Source organism: Callorhinchus milii, unplaced genomic scaffold, assembly GCF_018977255.1.
Source record: "Callorhinchus milii isolate IMCB2004 unplaced genomic scaffold, IMCB_Cmil_1.0 Scaffold23, whole genome shotgun sequence".
Lineage (NCBI taxonomy): Eukaryota > Metazoa > Chordata > Chondrichthyes > Chimaeriformes > Callorhinchidae > Callorhinchus > Callorhinchus milii.
The window spans coordinates 9,958,470-9,976,951 of record NW_024704764.1 but is presented as its reverse complement, the minus strand read 5'-3'; the positions used below and the strand labels follow the sequence as shown (position 1 = coordinate 9,976,951).

Genomic DNA, 18,482 nt, shown 5'->3' with positions numbered 1-18,482 from the left:
TTATCACATCTTCGAAACATCTTCACGGAATATAGCGTGAAGTGAATTGACTGTATGTTTTGTGGGTGAAACGCAGCAGCCAATTGCACACAGCAGCGTCCCACAAACAGTGGTGGGGGGAGGGATTATTACCCCCGGAAAAACCAGCCGCAATTCAACTAACAACCGGGTTCCTATTTACTGCTGGGTAAACAGAGGCGTGTGTGTGGAGTAAGGAAACTTGCCCAACATTTCGCCCTGCCCGGGAATCGAACCCGGGTCCTCTCGCTTGCGAGGCGAGTGCTCTAACCACTGAGCAACAGGACTCCACTCATATTGTGCTGAGTTTCTGTATAAATACCTTTATCCAGGACTGGCCCAAAGATGGCCAGGTTATCGTTGACTGTGGTACAATTCCACCTCCTCCCCCGGAACTGGTGCTGACACTCTTGGATGCCAATCTTGACGCCCTCGGCCACGCTTGGCATGATTTCGATATAGTTTCGGCAAAAGCGCAGTTGCTTGGGGACCAGCCCTGGGATACTGCCACACAAGATGGGTTGAGTTCCCAGGGAGGAGTACTGGTGCCCCATCGCCAGCGACCTGGGTGATGGGGGGGCGGGGGGGTGGGAGGCGAAGAGAGAGAGAGAGAGAGGGGGAGAGAGAGAGACAGCAGCAGGTCAGCAAGCAGCACATATCACAACAACAACTTGCATTTATACAGCACCCCTCCCACAGGGACATTAAATATCTATACCTTCACCGTTTGTAAATTAGCCAAACATCTATCTATTTACAACAACAACTTGGATTTATGCAGCGCCCCCTCACCCAGGCACGTTTAGCCCACGAAAAATATACACGTTATAGTATATCCTGTGAAGCGCTTTGAGACATCTCGAAGAGCCCGATAAGGCGCTATATCAAATGTAAGGACTATTAAGGGAGAGTACTGTATATTATGTGTTGCCTTAAAATTCAAATCCACATTGAGCTGAAATCATGACCAGTAGATCTGAAGGTTGAATCCAGACAAGAAGTCCGAGTATGTGCCACAGAAACACTCAGATCTGCACAGTAAACACAACTTGGCTTAGAGGATATTTCTCCTCTGCCTGTACTTCCCTGGGAGGGCCTTCAGCGAAAATCGATAAAATGCCTTTATTGTAGTTTCAGATGCGAAGTCGTCTTTAAGACCACATCCGTTCATTAATTAATATTGCAACAATCCTCTTTTCGTTTGGGCCAAATGCTCCTCACAATTAAATTGATTAAAGCAATCGGCCGCCGCCTTTCACCCACAAAACACACAGTCAGTTCGCTTCACAGTGTGTTCTGCGAAGCGCTTTGAGGCGTCTCAACGACGTGATAAGGCGTTAAATCAAATGCGAGGGTTATTATTATTATTGTTGTTGTTGTTAAGTTATCAAACGAAAGGAATCGCTACCGCTATAGCACTGAGACAATCTGGGACACTGGAGAGGAGGCGAGAGACAGACGGAGAGAGAGACCGAGGAGGTTTTCATCGGCTGAAAAAAGAGGCAAACGATCTTTATCATCAACCCCACAAGTGCAATCCACTGGAATATAAATCACTACAATAAAGTGTGAAGGGTTTGGGGGAAATTTAGAATAAACAAACGAGACATTGCAAACGGTTTGTTCACGTATGTGTTGTCGTAAAAAACTCAAAATCCGAAATAGTCTTAATTTAACTCCACGTTGAGCTAAATCGTCAATTTAGGTGCACACGGAATCCAGGAGAAGAGGGGTCTCAGATCTACACAGTGAACACAAAACAGGTTGATAGGATATTCCTCCTCTGCCTGTGGTTTGGCCGATGGTTTGGTCAAATAACGCCGATCAGATAACAGTCACCATCACCGATCAATTCAGCTGTTACACGAACAATATGCAACACGAAGGGATTTTTGTTGAACACACACACACAAAAAAAAGACAGGCGTCAGATGGCAATTATTATTAGCCGAAAATTTCCCGGCAAATACCTTCTGGTGATCCAACTATTCGCCCTACACCGTGCAATCTCTCAGCCCCCACCCAGCAAATAGGATAATACCCGCAAATGTGAAGGCGATTTCCCCCTTTATAATAATAATAATAATAATAATAAAAATAATAATAATAAAAATGACAATCATTGCATTTGACATAACGCCTTAATCGCGTCGTCGAGACGTCTTCGAAGCGTTTCACGGAATATACTGAATGTAAGTGAATTAATTGACTGTGTGCTTTGTGGGCGAAGGGAAATGCTGTTCAATTCTCACAATTCTCATAGAAAGTGTTAACCTCAGTTGAGTGAGATCCTAACGGGCGATAACCGTTTGGTTGTCCGCTTACACGGTGCGGATTCCCGATAATCTGATAAACAACGTCCGAAACTCGGGTGTAGTTTGTGTAGACGATGCTAATGGCGTGTGGTGTTTAAGATATATTTATTTATACAGTATTTGCAATCGGTAAGATATTTGGTGCCGGGATAATAGAGAGAGAGAGAGAGAGAGAGAGGGGTTAAACAGTTGGAAGCTCATAATGTGGCGATGCCACAGTAATATAATCAGAGGCATTTCAGTCCCTGTCTGTGATATTAGTGCTCATTCAGAAATCCTTCCACAAACTGACAATTTCTCTCTCAAATCCCAAACACAGCGCGTACAGAGCAGTGCAGCGAACGGACAGGACACAGGAGTAATTATCATTCTATTTTATTTATCTCCCTCTCTCTTTCTCTCTCTCTTTCTCCCTATATATATATCTATATAGTAATTGCCATATATGTATAAATATATGCATTATATATAGTTGTATATCAATATTGTTGCACAAAAGCGCATTGTTTGGGGAGAACTTAGTTGTAATGGTGTTTGACCATTCCGCAGCTGCCGTTTCATGATTATTATTATATATTATTAATATTATTTGAAATGATCGAAATATCGAGGGGGAAAAAAATCGAGGAATTACACATTCGGTGTAATTAACCGCACCGTTCGCCCTGATTACTGCTGAGATGCGACTTACGTTTCTGTACAATCATTTACGGATGTCAGGGGACAAAATAAAGAAAATATTAATGGAAAATGAAAGAGACTTAACAATTTCGTGGCTGGGGTGCGGGTGAACTAGTTGCAGATGGCGCTCAACGACCAGAACAGTTCGGGTAAGGTCTGCCCGGATGAACACTTGGGACCACAACAAATCATTGCATTTATTATATTTATTTATAGCACATATCAGCTATGCCCAATGCAAACGAACGGAGGACAAATACACACAGTAACATCGGAAAGTGCACAGAAATTGGGACGTATCCAGAGACGCACACATAAAGCAATCACTCGCAAGATACCCAGACATTTGCATGTGTACAAATGCGCACTCACGCACGCCTGTGTGCACCTACAACATCGTGATTTAGTAACAGGAATTATAGCTCGTTAGCTGGATCAGGCACGTTATATTATTTCAGTTGGGAGTTGGGAGTGTCGGTCACTATGCATTGGCCGCGGCTGGAGCATTGGCCAGGCCAGAGGCCAGAGGGTTTATAACACAGTCGGAGGCTTTTGTTCCCATCACCAGGGCCTCAGAATAGACTTTATGGTTGACTATCAGATTGGGGGGTTGAACCGAAACGGGAAAGGGGGATTGGTCGGGGTCTCTGGGAAAATGTTCGTGGGTTTGAAGGACTGATTCATTAACTAGACACGGGAGGAACATTCCAGGCAAACTGGGCATTAATGCCAACAGTATATATTTAAAAAAAAGACCGTAACAAAATATGTGCTTAAAAGCACCTTGACACATCTTGCTGTGAGACTGGTACTGGACCAGAACTGAGCTAAGATCCGAGGACACTCTGGTCGCTATATTCAGCGCAGAACACAGGGCTGGGCTATTCTCTAGGGATTAGTTTACTGTATTTGAGAAAGGCGAGTGAGATAAAGTCTCTGCTGGATATAATTCTATCTCAGTCACAGCAGAAGAAGGATAAAAAGGCGGCTGGACCAATCACAACACCCAGTGAGCTCATTTCCTGTTGGTACATTGGATGGGAAACAAAACCAAGGCTCATCCTCATCATTAATTGTGATTGGCTGCTCAATGGTTGGCCTTTGACAGCTGCTCAACAGCTCTGTTTATCAATGATAATACAGTGTGGATTTATCTACAACTGGGAATAGAGAGGCCATGTGGCCCAATCGCTATCCGAGCCACACCCTTGATCAGAGGTCATTTACACACCTTATGCGTTCAGGGAGATTTGTCGAACAAGTTGCAAAACAACAAAAGAAGAGCCGCAAAATCCAGACTATAATCTAAGATCTCCAAGATACCTTCCGGTGTGTGTGTGTGTGTGTGTGTGTGTGTGTGTAGGGCGCTATATAAATGCAAGTTTTTGTGGGTTTGTATTATTTCCGCAGGTTCCTGTTGTCTGTGTGTGAACGACAACAGCAAATTGCATCTGTAGAGCACTCTTCACACAGGGTCGTGTCCCGAAGAACCTGGTTTTACAATGTGAGAAGGGAGTAAGAGAATTGCTCTTTCAGAATGGCTGAATGGCCTCCTCTATGGTTCCTTTGCCAGTCACCATTGCCAGTGTTGGCTGGTGATGATGGTAGTGGGGTGGGGGGGGGGGGGGGGGAGTGAGGGGAGATCTATGGCCATTTTCGTAGCGACTCAACCCACGTAAAAGGGAACTCAGTAGCAGCATGTTTGGGGAATTCACTGCACCTGCCCAGAGAGTTTCCGTTTGCAAATGATAATATTTCTCTTTGACCGAGCCTTCAGCTCCCCTCTCGACTCTCTTCACCCTCCTCGCTCCCTCCCTTCCCTCCCCTCACCCTGACCATTTCCCCCCTCCTCGCTCCCTCCCTTCCCTCCCCTCACCCTGACCATTTCCCCCCTCCTCGCTCCCTCCCCTCACCCTGACCATTTCCCCCCTGCTCGGGTCATGACCCAACTGTGCAGCGCCTTGGGACGTCCTCCTGACGTGAAAGGCGCTTTATAAATGGAATCTTGTTGTTGTTGTTGTTGTATTTAGCCTCTCAGAGAGGTGGGGGGTGGTGGTGGGGGGGGGGGGGGCAAACACTGAGTGAGACTCCAGAGTGTGACTGGTGACTTTCATGGTTTGAATATTAGTCGATTGACGGATTGCTTTTCCACAGGCAACAATTCCTTCAAAATAAAAAACAATAATAATTTAGTCACTCAATCCACGACCCTCTGTGTGACGCTGCTGTGCGCAATTGGCGACCGCGTTTCAACCACGAAATATCCACTCAATTCACTTTACAGTATATCCTGTGAGGAGTTCGGAGACGTCTCGAAGACGTGATAAGGCGCTGTACCAAATGCAAGATTTATTATTAATAATCATTAATAAGTAATCATTATTACTTTATAACGAGGCAGCAATAAATATTTTTTCATATCTGGATATTGCAAATATTAATTTCCGGGCCTGACATTGAATAAAGAAAACTATATAAATTTGCAACGATTTAGCACCTAAATTCAAATGTCGCAGATTGCCTTATGTTGGACAGCGCGGGGAAGCTTTGTGCAGTGGTAGTTTGATGACAAACTCCCTGATTTATATCTCGGGGGTGAGGGGGTGGGGAGGGGTGGGGGGTAGGGTCGGCGGGGGGGGGGGGGGGGGGGGGGTTCTTTTTGCAAGTAAATAAACACATTTGCTTCATGACAGACAGACTTAGAGCGTTTTTTTCATTTCGATTTCCTATCGATTGCAACAGTCGCATTTTGGTCCTTGTAGCTGAGATAAGTCCAATGCACCGAGCGTGTGTGTGTGTGTGGGGGGGGGGGGGGGGGGGGGCTGTGTGTGTGTGGGAGGGGCTGTGTGTGTGGGGGGTCTGTGTGTGTGTGTGGTGGGGTGTGTGTGTGTGTAGGGGGCTGTGTGTGTGGGGGGGAGGGGGGGTGTGCGTTTGTGGGGGGGCGCTGTGTGTGTGTGTGTATGTGGGTGTGTGGGGGGGGGGCTGTGTGCGCGTGTGTAGGGGCTGTATGTGTGTGTGTGTGTGGGGGGGGGGCTCTGTGTGTGTGTGATGAAGGAAAGCAAGACCAGGCTGAGCGTGGGGTGGGGGGAGGTGGCGTGTAAAGGAAAGGACATCTCAATGGCAGGTCAGCAGTGTTGGCTGTTGGGTTGGGTTGTGCTGAGCTCCAAACTGCAGCTCTCACCCCGTTAGCGCCTCACCGACAAACTGTGAACAACACCTCCTTCCGCCATCGACATCACTCGCACTCTCTCTCAAAGACATCAAATGTCTCCAAACGTTGTCAGTTATGTTTTTACAGCTAAACCATTCATTCCAGCCCCAATTAGCCATTCTCTCCCTCATATACGATAATATATATATGTAAATATATATATATGTGTGTGTGTGTGTATAAAGGAGTATTTTATACTCCACACGGGTTCTGGTGAGATATTTCAAATTTCAAACTCAGGGATGTCCTATCATGAGCTCAAGACATATTCTTGCTGCACGTAGGAGTCTAACCTCCCCAAAACACAGTCACTACACTTTACAAGAGCAATCATTTAAATGGATCGTGATAGTGCCCCCGTGTGAACATCTCCGGGTGTCGCTGGTGGGGTGACTGAGGGAAGAGACCGAGACTGGAATCGAATTGGATCATTTACTGGGACTGTGGAATCTCGTGCGTTCTGCCCGGCGCCCAACCATCTACAGTCAGGTATAACTCAACAGCTTCCCTCTACCTCTGGCTCGACACTGACCTGACTCCATCCTCCCCCTTCCACCCTCCCCCCACCCCCCGAATCAGGACAACCTGCATCAGGCTGCTCACTGCAGCGCTGGACAGAGAGATGGGTGTGGAAGAGCATTCGCAAAGTGTCGATGAGTTCCATGCGGATTCTCAGATGTGAAGTGGCCGTTGTGGGGGGTGGCCTCACCCCCTAAACAAACAGCCGCACTATCTCTCAGCCCCTCACTCACTCAGACCCGGTGCGCAATCCGGAGCTGAGCTGAGTCGGTGCATGTGACAACAGGTAGCGAGCGCAACTGTGCATTTCCTCCCCCCCCCACACACGCACTTACTGGTTTGAAAGAGAGAGACACATGTTCTTAAGAGGAGAGTGTTACAACCGGTGCAATGAAACCAATCACATTCCATTTCCATTTCACCCCAACACCATCCTTTGGGTTCTCAAATGACGCGTTAACGGTAATCACATGTCGAGCGATAATAATAATAATAATAATAATCCTTGCATTTGATACAGAGCCGTATCACGTCTTCGAGACGTCTCACAGCGCTTCACAGAATATACTGTAAAGTGTGGTGACTGTATATTTTGTGGGCGTCAATTGCGCACAGCAGTGTCCCACCAACAGTCGTGGGATTGAGTGACCACATTATTAGACACTCGTTGAGTGGATGTGGGGCAAGAGGACGTGGAGTTTGTTGGGTTAACATTGTAGGGTAACAACAGGCAAGCAGAGACACGGACACTGTGCGTGCCGAATGGCCTCCTGCCGTGCCGAGGAACCTCTGCGCTTAATGAGACATCTTGTGTTGAAAAGAGTGTGTGGTGAGGTGACGGGGCCATTCCTCGCTAAGCGTCTCAGGAGATTTACGTTACATTGAGCAATGGTTTACAGGGCTGAACCTCGAGTCACAGGCATGTCTGCTATGCAGACGGGAGCTGTGTCGCTCCTAGGCTTTTCTCTCTCGCTGTAACCGCAAGTGAGAACATTTCCAGCCATCCCTCCCCTCCCCTCTCCCTCATATCCCGGCATCAATCAGTCACACGTTGTGTTGGCTGTCCGGCCCTCACCCCACTCTCCTTCCTGGGAGTCCGCTGCGCCCGGAGGGGAAAAGCAGCCAAACCCGAATTCCATTCCAGAGCAACAGCACAACGTGTTGAAGTGACGCTGCCACAGTTCAGACAGAGAGATGGAGAGAGACAGAGAGAGACAGACAAAGAGAGAGAGAGAGAGGGAGAGAGAGAGGGAGAGAGAGACGAGAGAATGGCACACCTCTTAGCAGGTATGCAGAGAGAGAGGGAGAGAGGGGACGAGTAAAGCACATTCTGAAACCATTACAGTAAAATACTTGGGACATGTAGGTTTTAAGCGTACACTGGGTTCCGTTAATGAGCTAAGAGCATCATGTAGTATTTTCCACCGCATCTCTCCAAGATGTAAGGCGCTATATCAAATTGCAAGGGCTAACGTTATTGTTATCTCCCCCCAACTCTTAAGCTCCATTTTCACCAGTGATTCGCAGTCAGAACCGGGGCCCAAGTTAATGAGTTAGTGAGAGTTAGCGTTCCCATTGACTTGGTGAAAACTCGGGGTAATAATGCTCCCTGTGAGTGGACAGAGAGAGAGAGAGAGAGAGAGAGCGTGTGTGTATGGGGTTGGTGGGGGGGGGGGGGGGGGGGGGGGTGGGCAGAGGTCGATGAGGCAAACATTTATTTCACAGGAACTGGTAAATCGAGAACTACTGTATCACGTTTTGCAAATCAGTGGTGAAGTGTCTAAAACTGTGGAGCTCTCGCCCTCTCAGTTGGGGGTTTATTGCACAGTTATCCTCTGTCCCAGCCCAGGGCTACAGATTCCCCCCAGTGAGAGCTGAGAGAGAGAGGGTCAGCTATTCTTCAGTCTGCACCGGGGAGTGCAGAGAGAGAGAGAGAGAGAGAGAGACAGACGCACATCTGCAGCGTAACACAGGTTCATTCTGTGCCACAAGTAAAGTGATTCCATCTTCTGTTCCTCTCTATGGTTTGCACTCACGGCACTGGATGTTGAACTCCAGTCTCAACTTTGAAGCCTGCGGTTCCTTCAAGGACATAACATGTTTCATCGATCTATGTATTCATGTGTTTATTTTTCTAGTTATTTATCTGTTTATTTGTCTGTTTGTTTGTCTGTTTAATTTATCTGTCTATTTATCTGTTTATGTATCTATCCGTTTAGCTATCCATTAATTTATCCAATAAATGTATCCCATTAGTTTATGTGTTTTCCCGCTTCTCCCCCACTAACTAAAGCTGCCATCATTTATTGCGCTGTTTCACAGGACCAGCCGAGCTTGCTGTGTGATCAGGGAATGCAGCAGTTGGCTATCTATCACACACCCACACCTTCTCCTCACCTGAGACATGAAATTCCACCCAGGCTCAGCCTGGGAGACGGTGTCAACATCACCATCTCCATATCCCTCTACCTTTTAAGCACATTGGGCACCCCCAACGACTGTGGGAACACGAGTCAGTGTCTTCAGGAAAGGAGGGAAGAAAGTTGGGGGGGGTGGAAGAAGCACGTTGCAATGAATAGGTTAGGATGGTTCCAGGAAACTCGGGTGTGGTTGGTAGATGGAGGTACACTCCTACCACTTTATATTAAGTAACTGCTTCTACCACTGTATATTAAGGTTCAGGTTGCAATCTGCTGAAGGTTTATCGGAGTTGTGGAGAAGTGGATCAGATCACGTATGTACAGGATTCTTTTGTCCTCAGAAAGGGTTTAACTAACAGCTGAACGAGGAAATCTGGGACAGTTACACAAATATATATCTGCGCTGTGCCAGACTGATGTTGGGACATATTCACAGCAACAAAGTAAATAATGCCTTCCTGAAAATGTTTATCACCAGGTACTGAGATTCTGGAACCACCCAGAAATACGACATTTGATGAGTTCAGAAAAACTCAACAGAAATTAAACTTGTACATCTGCCAAGGAGCAGACCAGACATTGACAACAGTTTTTTTTGTGTGTGTGTTGATTGGCATTTTTGTATTATTTATTACTATTAAAAATGTGGCGTTTTGGTATTATTTATTACTATTACAAATGTATTTTATATAAAAAAGCAGCTCATTCCACAAGCGCAACATGCCAGTCATCAGTGACCTGCCAACTATCCAGTGCCAGTCACCAGTGACCTGCCAACCACCCAGTGCCAGCCACTAGTGACCTGCCAACCAGCCAATGCCAGTCACACTGTAAGTATCCTGTCACTCACACAGTCGCTGTGTGGCAGAGTGGGACTGAGTTGCCAATATTATTCCTGTCACACTATGTCTCTCTCTCTCTCTGTACATGGGTTCCTCCAATCCCATATTTAACACCCACACACAGGGAGGAATGCTAATGATCACAGAATATTCCACACCCTCATGATATGTATATTTTTACACGCACATAATGATATTGGATGTCCCAAGTGCACACAGACACACACCCACGTATGCAAAGATCCATAAACCTTCAACAAATACATCTTTATCACAGTTATTACACACACCCAAATATGCAATAAACATAGCGCCACACACCTGTGCCTGCTTAATAGGAGCATAGGCAAAAACGATCATATATAGACATGTGTTGCGCACAGACATATCCCCACGTTAGTGAGGATTTCCTAGCAAAGATATAGTCAGGATTTTACCTGGGGGGTGTAGTAATAACTACAGTGGATACTGCCTAAACACATCTACAAGCCTCACCTCTCATTTAATTCCCAAACTTCTAAAATCGCATTTAACCCAAATTTTATTTTCTTATGTTGAACTTAACAAGACCTCAATCAGACTCGCTGGACAAACCCAAAGAGGTTCAGCCCCGAAGAGCGACAGCCTTGGCGCCAATGCCAGGCCAGATGCCCGCAAAAGCCAATTGCCCAGGACTTTGCCATCAGATGTCACCTGTAAAGCGCAGCTGTTTGGCTCTCTGTCACTCTCCATTGGTACAGATAGTTTCAAATTAAGACCGACGGGTTTTTGTCACACCAAAGTCATGTACCCAGTGTCGTTGTATGTCCCATACATGTGGATATATGTACTGCATGCATGTATCCCAGTATGGTTGACAAATGTGAATAAGTGTCTGCGCGTGTGTGTGTGAATGTGTATGTATGTATGTGTGTGTGAGTGTGTATGTGTGTGTGTGTGTGTGTGCGTATGTGTGTGGGTGTGCGCTCGACCCTTCCACGTACAAGAACATATCTGGAGAGAGACAAACATATGGATGCATATTCCCAAGCAATTGTGCATATACGCACACACACACGCACACGCACGCACACACACACTGTGGATCTCACGTGTATATGCAGCTCCTCACACGGGCAGGTAGATGTCAGGTGAGGAACGAATAGGCAGAAACCGAGACACACAAATATGGATTTGCGCTGACAGCTTATTAAGAACACAGCACGCATCCATACGTGTACACACGCACATACAGAGAGCGAGAGAGAGAGAGAGAGGGGGAGATACTAAACCCATATACCTTTGTGAATCAGTCACAGCTAACTCAGTAGTTAACTCCTTCTTAGCCAGAAATGTCGCCAAGAATCAAAAAAAATCCCTAACAATAACAATAATAGTAATAATAATACTTGCATTTGACACAGCACCTTATCAAGTCAATGGCGGGGGGCGGGGAGAGAGAGTGGGAGTAGTCGGTGGTGGGGGGGGGGGGGGGGGAGGCCACAGACAGGCTTCAATATTCCATCATTGTGGAAACCAGGACATTGGTTCCCAAATGGCAGCTCGTTTCCTCCATCAATCAGTCGGGTTTGGCAGTGACTCAGTCCTCACGTTATGGCTGAGGTGTGTGTAATGGTCTGACTTACCGGGTGGACAAAAATGTGGGCAGCTGTGGGTAGCAGATGAGACATCTTTCCGATGTGAGTGAAGTGAAGGGCGCTATGCAAGTACGATTTGTTGTTGTTTTTGTTTTTCCTGATTTTGCTCTTTTTTTTTAATCGATAACTTCATCGGAAAACCCTGGCCTCACAGATGTGCCAACTGTTGCTGACAGGGGAGTGACTGGGGGGGTAGAGTGCGGTCAATGGAGGGGAAACGACACTGATTCTGCACTGATAAGCAAGGCTAGACTGTTTTTTTTTGGGGTGGGGGTGGGGGGGGGGGGGGGGGGGGGGGGGGGGGTCAGCCGGGTGTCTGACACATCCAGAAGCCTATCCCCGTCCTTAAGAGTTATCCAAACCAATTTGAGAATTCCTCGCATCCCACTTACACGTGGAAATCCCAGAGAAACATGACACCTCTCGACACCTGGGGTTAACCTGTGATGGGATTCTTCTTAAACACACACATGGGCCACAAAATACACAGTTTCACGCACTTTCCAGTGTATCCCGTGAAGCGCTTTGAGATGTCTCGAAGACGTGATAAGGCACTGTATCGAATGAAAGGATTATTATTATTATTATTATTATCAAAAGTTTCCTAAAGTATATATTTTGGGGCTTTTTTTTTGGAAAGTCTGGTTCCTTTACTGCAATGTATTGGGGGAATCCCCTGTCTGTGTCTTAGTTCAATGTACAAAGTGTGTGTGGGGGTGTGGGGGGGTAAATGTCAACTACAGCTCTCTCTCTTCACCCCCAACCCCACCCACCCTGCCTGCTCTTGGCTTGGTTTGGTATGTGTTGAGACACACAAATAGAGACACACACCGGATCCTATCCCTCATCTGTATGAGGATTCATTACCGGATAGATCTCAGCTCACGGTCTCCCCGCGTAGGACGCTTTTTGGGGATCAAATCTCCACTTGAGCCCACAAAACACACAGTCACTACAGTTTATAATATACCACGTGAAGCGCTTTGAGACGTCTGAACGAGTTGCTTCTATTCTGGTATTAAATCAAGTCATAAAACAACCTGGACCAAGCCGGGGAGGTAGGTCAGGGGGCGCTCTGTCTCTGGTGGCCCCACTTTCCCCCTCTCAAGGGGGTAAATAGACGTAAATAGACAATATAGACCAACATCATAATAATAATAGTAATCCTGGCATTTGATACAGCGCCAGATCACGTCTTCGAGACGTCTCAAAGCGCTTCACAGAATATACTGTGAAGTGAAATTGACTGCATTTTGTGGGTGAAATGTTTGTTTCAGTGAGAAGTTGAGAGATTCAAGTTCCTGAACTCACAAAAAAACACATCGCCGTTCAATTCTTATTTAACACCACAATCTCGGCAAGAAAAATAAAATACTCTGTGAGTTGTGAGTGTGTTTGAGTGAGTGAGTGAGTGAGTGTGTGAGTGAGTGTGTGTGTAAGTGTGTGAATGAGTGTGTGAGTAAGTGTGTGAGTGAGTGAGTGTGTGAGTGAGTGCGTGAATGTGTGAGTAAGTGTGTGAGTGTGTGAGTGAGTGAATGTGTGAGTAAGTGTGTGAGTGTGTGAGTGAGTGAATGAGTGAGTGGGAGTGTAAGTGGAGTAACAATAAGGGTTAGTTACGCGAGATTGCAGAATTCATTGATTTCTGAATGAATTGATTTCGCCCCGATTAAAAATAATGTTTTTTTTTGGGGGGGGGGGGGGGGGGTGTTTAAAAATAAAATATTTGATTTTATGTCATTTTATTTCGCATTCGCATCTTCGCGATTTGCGCGTCCCCCCCCCCCTCTGGCTAAGTTGCCGCGGGGCAAGTAAGTAAGTCAGTAAGTGAGTGAGTAAGTGAGTAAGTAAGTGAGTAAGTAAGTAAGTTAAGTGACTGAACTATCTCAAACGCTTCGATAATCGCGTCTGGGAATGCGGTAATATTCCTGCGTTAAATAAACCTCCGCATTAACGGGTCGGCGAGAGCTGCTCTGGCGGCAAATTAAGGTTTAAAAGTCCTGTATTTTTCTATACCCCTCTCCCTCTCTCTCTCTCTTTGTGTGTCTTTCTATGTGTGTTTGTATCTGTGTCCCTCTCTGTGTGTCTCTCTCTGTGGCTTTATATGTGTGTGTGTGTCTCGGTGACACATTGCGTGTTTCTCTCTCTGACTTTCTGTGTGTGTGTCTCTGTCTGTGACACCCACAGTGTATGTGTCGGTCTTTCTCTGTGTTTGACACACTCTCTCTCTCCCTCTCTCTGACTGTGTGTGTGTACGTCTCTCTCTCTCTCTCTCTCTGTGTAACACACTCACTCTCTCTGGGCTATAATAAACCCACGGTTGACACAGATCCGAAACTCGGAACAGCGTTCGCTTCGACGCTGACACCAGATCTGATAAGAACTGACACGCAGAGAAGGGGAGACGTTTAAACCTGTTTGCAGGAGCAAAGCCGGTCAGAGCGAGTCTGATCAAACCGAGAGAGAGAGAGAGAGAGAGGGAGAGAGGGAAAGAGAGAGAGAGAGAAAGAAAGAAAGAGAGAGAGAGACAAAAATCCCATCGCCTTCAGCTATATCCGATTCTGCAATGTTCTGAACTTGTTAAAAGTCCTCCAGGACCCGCACATACACACTCCCCGCACGCACACACACGCACACACACTCCCCCCAACCCCCGCACGTACACACCCACTCCCCCCGCACACACACACACGCACACGCACGCACCCCCCCCACCACCCACCCGCACACACATTCCTTCCGCACACATGCACACACTCTCACCCCCCACCCACCCCCGCCGCCTCCCGCACACAACACACTCCTCCCGCGCACGCTCCCCCCCGCAGACACGCACAAGCTCCCCCCCCCCCCCCCACCGCACACACACACACACACACCCGCACACACCGAACACGGGAGGAAAGTGAGTGTCTGTCTCTCAGGTGAGGCCGTTTGGCTCTTTGTTCTGTGACTGAAGCAGCGCCGAGAGTGAGGAATCATCACCTTCCCCTCCGCTCGGTCTCTCTCACACTCCCCCCCCCCCTCCCCCCAACCCCCCAACCCCCACCCCTCGGCAGCTCCTTCTCTCCGTGTTATTCTCACTCTCTTTGTCTCCCATCTGCCTCTCTTTCCCTTTTTTTCCCCATTCACGTCTCTTTCTCTCTATTTTTGCGCGTTTGTCTCGATTCCTCTCTCTCCCCATTCGCTCTCGGCTCCTCTTAACTCATCTCCGAATCCCTTTCTCTCTCTGTCTCCCTCTCTCCATCTCTCTGTCTCTCTCTGTCTGTCTCTCTCTCTCTCTCTCTCTCTCATTCTTTCCGTCTCTCTGTGTCTATCTGTCTGTCTGTCTGTCTCTCTCTCACTCTTTCGGTCTCTCTGTGTCTATCAGTCTGCCTCTCTCTCTCTCTCTCTCTGTCTATATATCTCTCTCTCTCTCCGTATCTCTCTATTTCTCTGTCTCTCCCCACGTTGTCATTCCAGCCCTCGCCCTATCCTGTTGTCTCCTGTTGTCGGTTCCCGTTTCGTTCCGTCTTTTTCTCTCATCCCTTTCCCAACCCACTGCGCCTGACTTCACACAGTCTGTCAAGGAAAGAGATCGGATCTCACTCACTCGGGGGAGAGAGAGAGGGAGAGAGAGAGAGAGAGAGACAGTAGTTAAGATACTCAAAGAATCAGATAACAAACAACGGCTGATGAGAACATTTCCGAAGCGCGCACAACCCTCCTCTCCTGTTCGCCTTCGCAAATGGTGTGGAACGAGTTTATTCACAATGCAATTCACCCGGAAAATCGGAAATAAACAACTTCTTTTTATATAGAAACACACACCACACACCACACACCTACACACACACACACACAGACCGAGAAATACAGACACGGAGACACAAACAGACACATACACAGAGACACAGACGCGCATAAACAGACGCACACACAGACACACACACACACGCAGACAGACCCCCAAAAAAGTGTGTGCGGATATGAAGTTTCACTTACCACCAGATAGGGTAGCCGGCAAGCGCTCCAGTTGAGTTCAGGAAAAAAGATAGGACAATCCCAACCAGGTACAAATCCATGAGTGTAAAATGAGAGTGAAAGTGGGGGAACCCGAGACAGACAGAGAGAGAGAGAGAGAGGGAGAGAGAGAGAGAGAGAAAAAGGAGAGACAGAGAGAGGGAGAAAAAAAAAGTTTCTTAAAATAATAAACTTGGGGAGACGATTTCAAGAGTCAAAAACTTCAGCAGGGAGAGACTTTGAGCTTTCCTTCAAATTATACACATGGTAATATTAAAGTAAGGGGTTCAATAGAACCCAACACCCAATCAGATCTCATGGCCTTAGGACACCGATGATTATATAGTTCAGCGCTGTCAATCACACATACCACCCCAACACCGAGCTAATTGCACATGGCAGTGTTTTGGTGGTTTCCTCAGCCCTGTCCCGCTGTAATGATGAAATGTTACGAAGAGGGCAATTTGAATAGGAAAGGATGGGAGAGAGAGAGAGAGAAAGAGAGGAGAGAGAGGACTCCTACCAGCCTGGTTACCACGCCAACGCTTGGAGAGTTCTAACCAGCTCTGGCCTTTTCACATCCCCCCCCCCACACACACACATCCCCCCCCCACCACCCCCACACACACACCCACCCCCCCCCCCCCCCACTCCCCCCCCACACACACACATCCCCCCCACACACACATGCCCCCACACACACACATCCCCCCACCCCCCACCACACACGCACCCACCCCCCCAACCCCCCCACACACACACCCCCACACCCCCACCCTCCTCCCACCGAAGAAAGGAGCGAATGTAAGTATGATAATGCGCGACATGTGTTAACTTTCTCCTCGACACAAAACAGCGTGATGAATATGGGCACAGCCAGAGAGCTAATAAATGGAGGATTATGTGTGTGTCTGTGTGTATATATTTGTGTGTATGTATATGTATGTGTGTGTATGTGTGTATATGTATATATGTGTGTGTGTGTGTTTATGTGTGTATATGTATATATGTGTGTGTATGTGTGTATGTATGTATGTGTGTGTGTGCGTGTATGTGTGTGTATATATGCACGTGTGTGTCTGTGTGAATATGTGTGTGTGAATGTGAATATCTGATTGGGAGTGTGTGTGTGAGTGTCTCTCTCTCTCTTTCGAGGGCACATCAGAAAGTATTGCGTCCCTTTGACAGTTTGACAATCTATATTTAATAATTCTTATGTATCACATTGACAGAGGGCTTATCTACTATTTGTAATATAATATATATATATGTATATATGCGACGTTTTATATTGGAAATTGACGTTTTTTGCAGGTGGTTTTTGAGACTGTTTTGTGAGGATGATTTATACAGCAGGACAGGATGGATTTCGTTTGTTGATATGATTTAAATCGCGTTAATGGGTTGAAGTGTGACAAGGAGTGCGTTCTTCTCGTGAGTTTGATATTGATACCCGGGCATTCGGTGTGGGGTTCAACCCCCGTTTCTTAGCCCAGGGCAACCCGGAGCTCCCGTCTGGAAATTACAGCACTTTGTAACACACACACACTCACACATAAATACACACAGAGAGATACATAGACACACATAGATACACACACACACACTCACACACACACTCACACACAAATACACACACTCACACACTCACACACACTCATACACAAACACACACACACAGAGATACACAGACACACATAGATACACACACACACACACACACAAATACACACACTCACACACAAACACACACACAGATACAAAGACACATAAACAGACACACAGACACACCATAGATACACACACGCACACACGAATGTATGGAGAAAATCTTTGCTCGATTTTATTTCATAAAAGATCCCGAACAAAAAAAAACACTCCACCGAAAGAATAAGCTGATGAACAGCACAATTCACGTTAAACTCGGGACAGTTTTTTTTAATGCTTAACGTTTTATTCTATTCCCACCAACAAAACAGTAGGAATATTCCGTCTGCACAAATCTACACATTTCAATATATATTTTTTGTACAAAAGGAGTATTTTTATCCGCTGCGAATTTTAATTCCCCTCCAAAAATAGCGTTGCCGAGTACACCTGTAGCGTGACTTCAGAGCAGATTAAAGTGCAGTTTTTTTTAGGGTTGGACCCAAATATTTACAGATGGCAATAAAATCCCGTTTCTTTCCTCGTGATTTTTTCTGGAGCGAATCCTGACAATAAGGCAAGAAAAAAAGGGTTTCGCTTTGTGTGCGAAAAACAAACAAACCACTGTACACAAAACACGCACAAAAACAGAGTAACGACGATCCACAATTGGGTGTCATTGGGAAATTATATCAATTTTCCTGTTGCAGTCGCTCTTTCCTGAGAAACCCTGAGAGAGGGTCTCCTGACGCAGATTTATTACGTAACTTAAATAGGTTTTCCGAGTTACCCCGAAGCTTTTCTTGTTGGTAAAGTGGCTTCGGGGCCGAGGGAAGCAGTTTTACATCACAGACAGAGCCTGCGCTTGGGGTTGGGGTTGGGGTTGGGGCTGAGGTTTGGGGCGCATCCACTCGAGAGATCCCAGTCTGACACTGGAGGCAAAGTGTGTGTGTGGGTGTTGGGGGGACGGGGGACACACACATTCACCCCCAAAACACACACAGGCGGAAAACACACGAGACCAACATATCACAGGGTTCCCCACCCCCTCCACCGGCGTCGCCCCCGCCTCAAACACACTGCAAACAAACAAGTGCAAAACTACACACAATTCAGTCATCCCTTCGCGGCCTCTGCCCAAAACCTGTCATTGGGATCACATCAAATGCAACGCTATAATTTTCACAAAAACA

General features: G+C 46.8%; 1 protein-coding gene across 1 annotated transcript in view; it reads right to left on the bottom strand.

Moving 5' to 3' along the window:
- LOC103187749 (proto-oncogene Wnt-3) overlaps positions 1-15,704 on the bottom strand; it is a 28,276-nt gene extending 12,572 nt beyond the window's left edge. The window contains exons 1-2 of the mRNA XM_042343335.1: positions 15,625-15,704; positions 341-582 (exon numbers count right to left, since the gene is read on the bottom strand). Of these exons, the coding sequence (XP_042199269.1) occupies positions 341-582; positions 15,625-15,704 (322 nt within the window). The remainder of the gene's footprint in view (positions 1-340; positions 583-15,624) is intronic.
- Between the last annotated feature and the right edge of the window lie 2,778 nt (positions 15,705-18,482).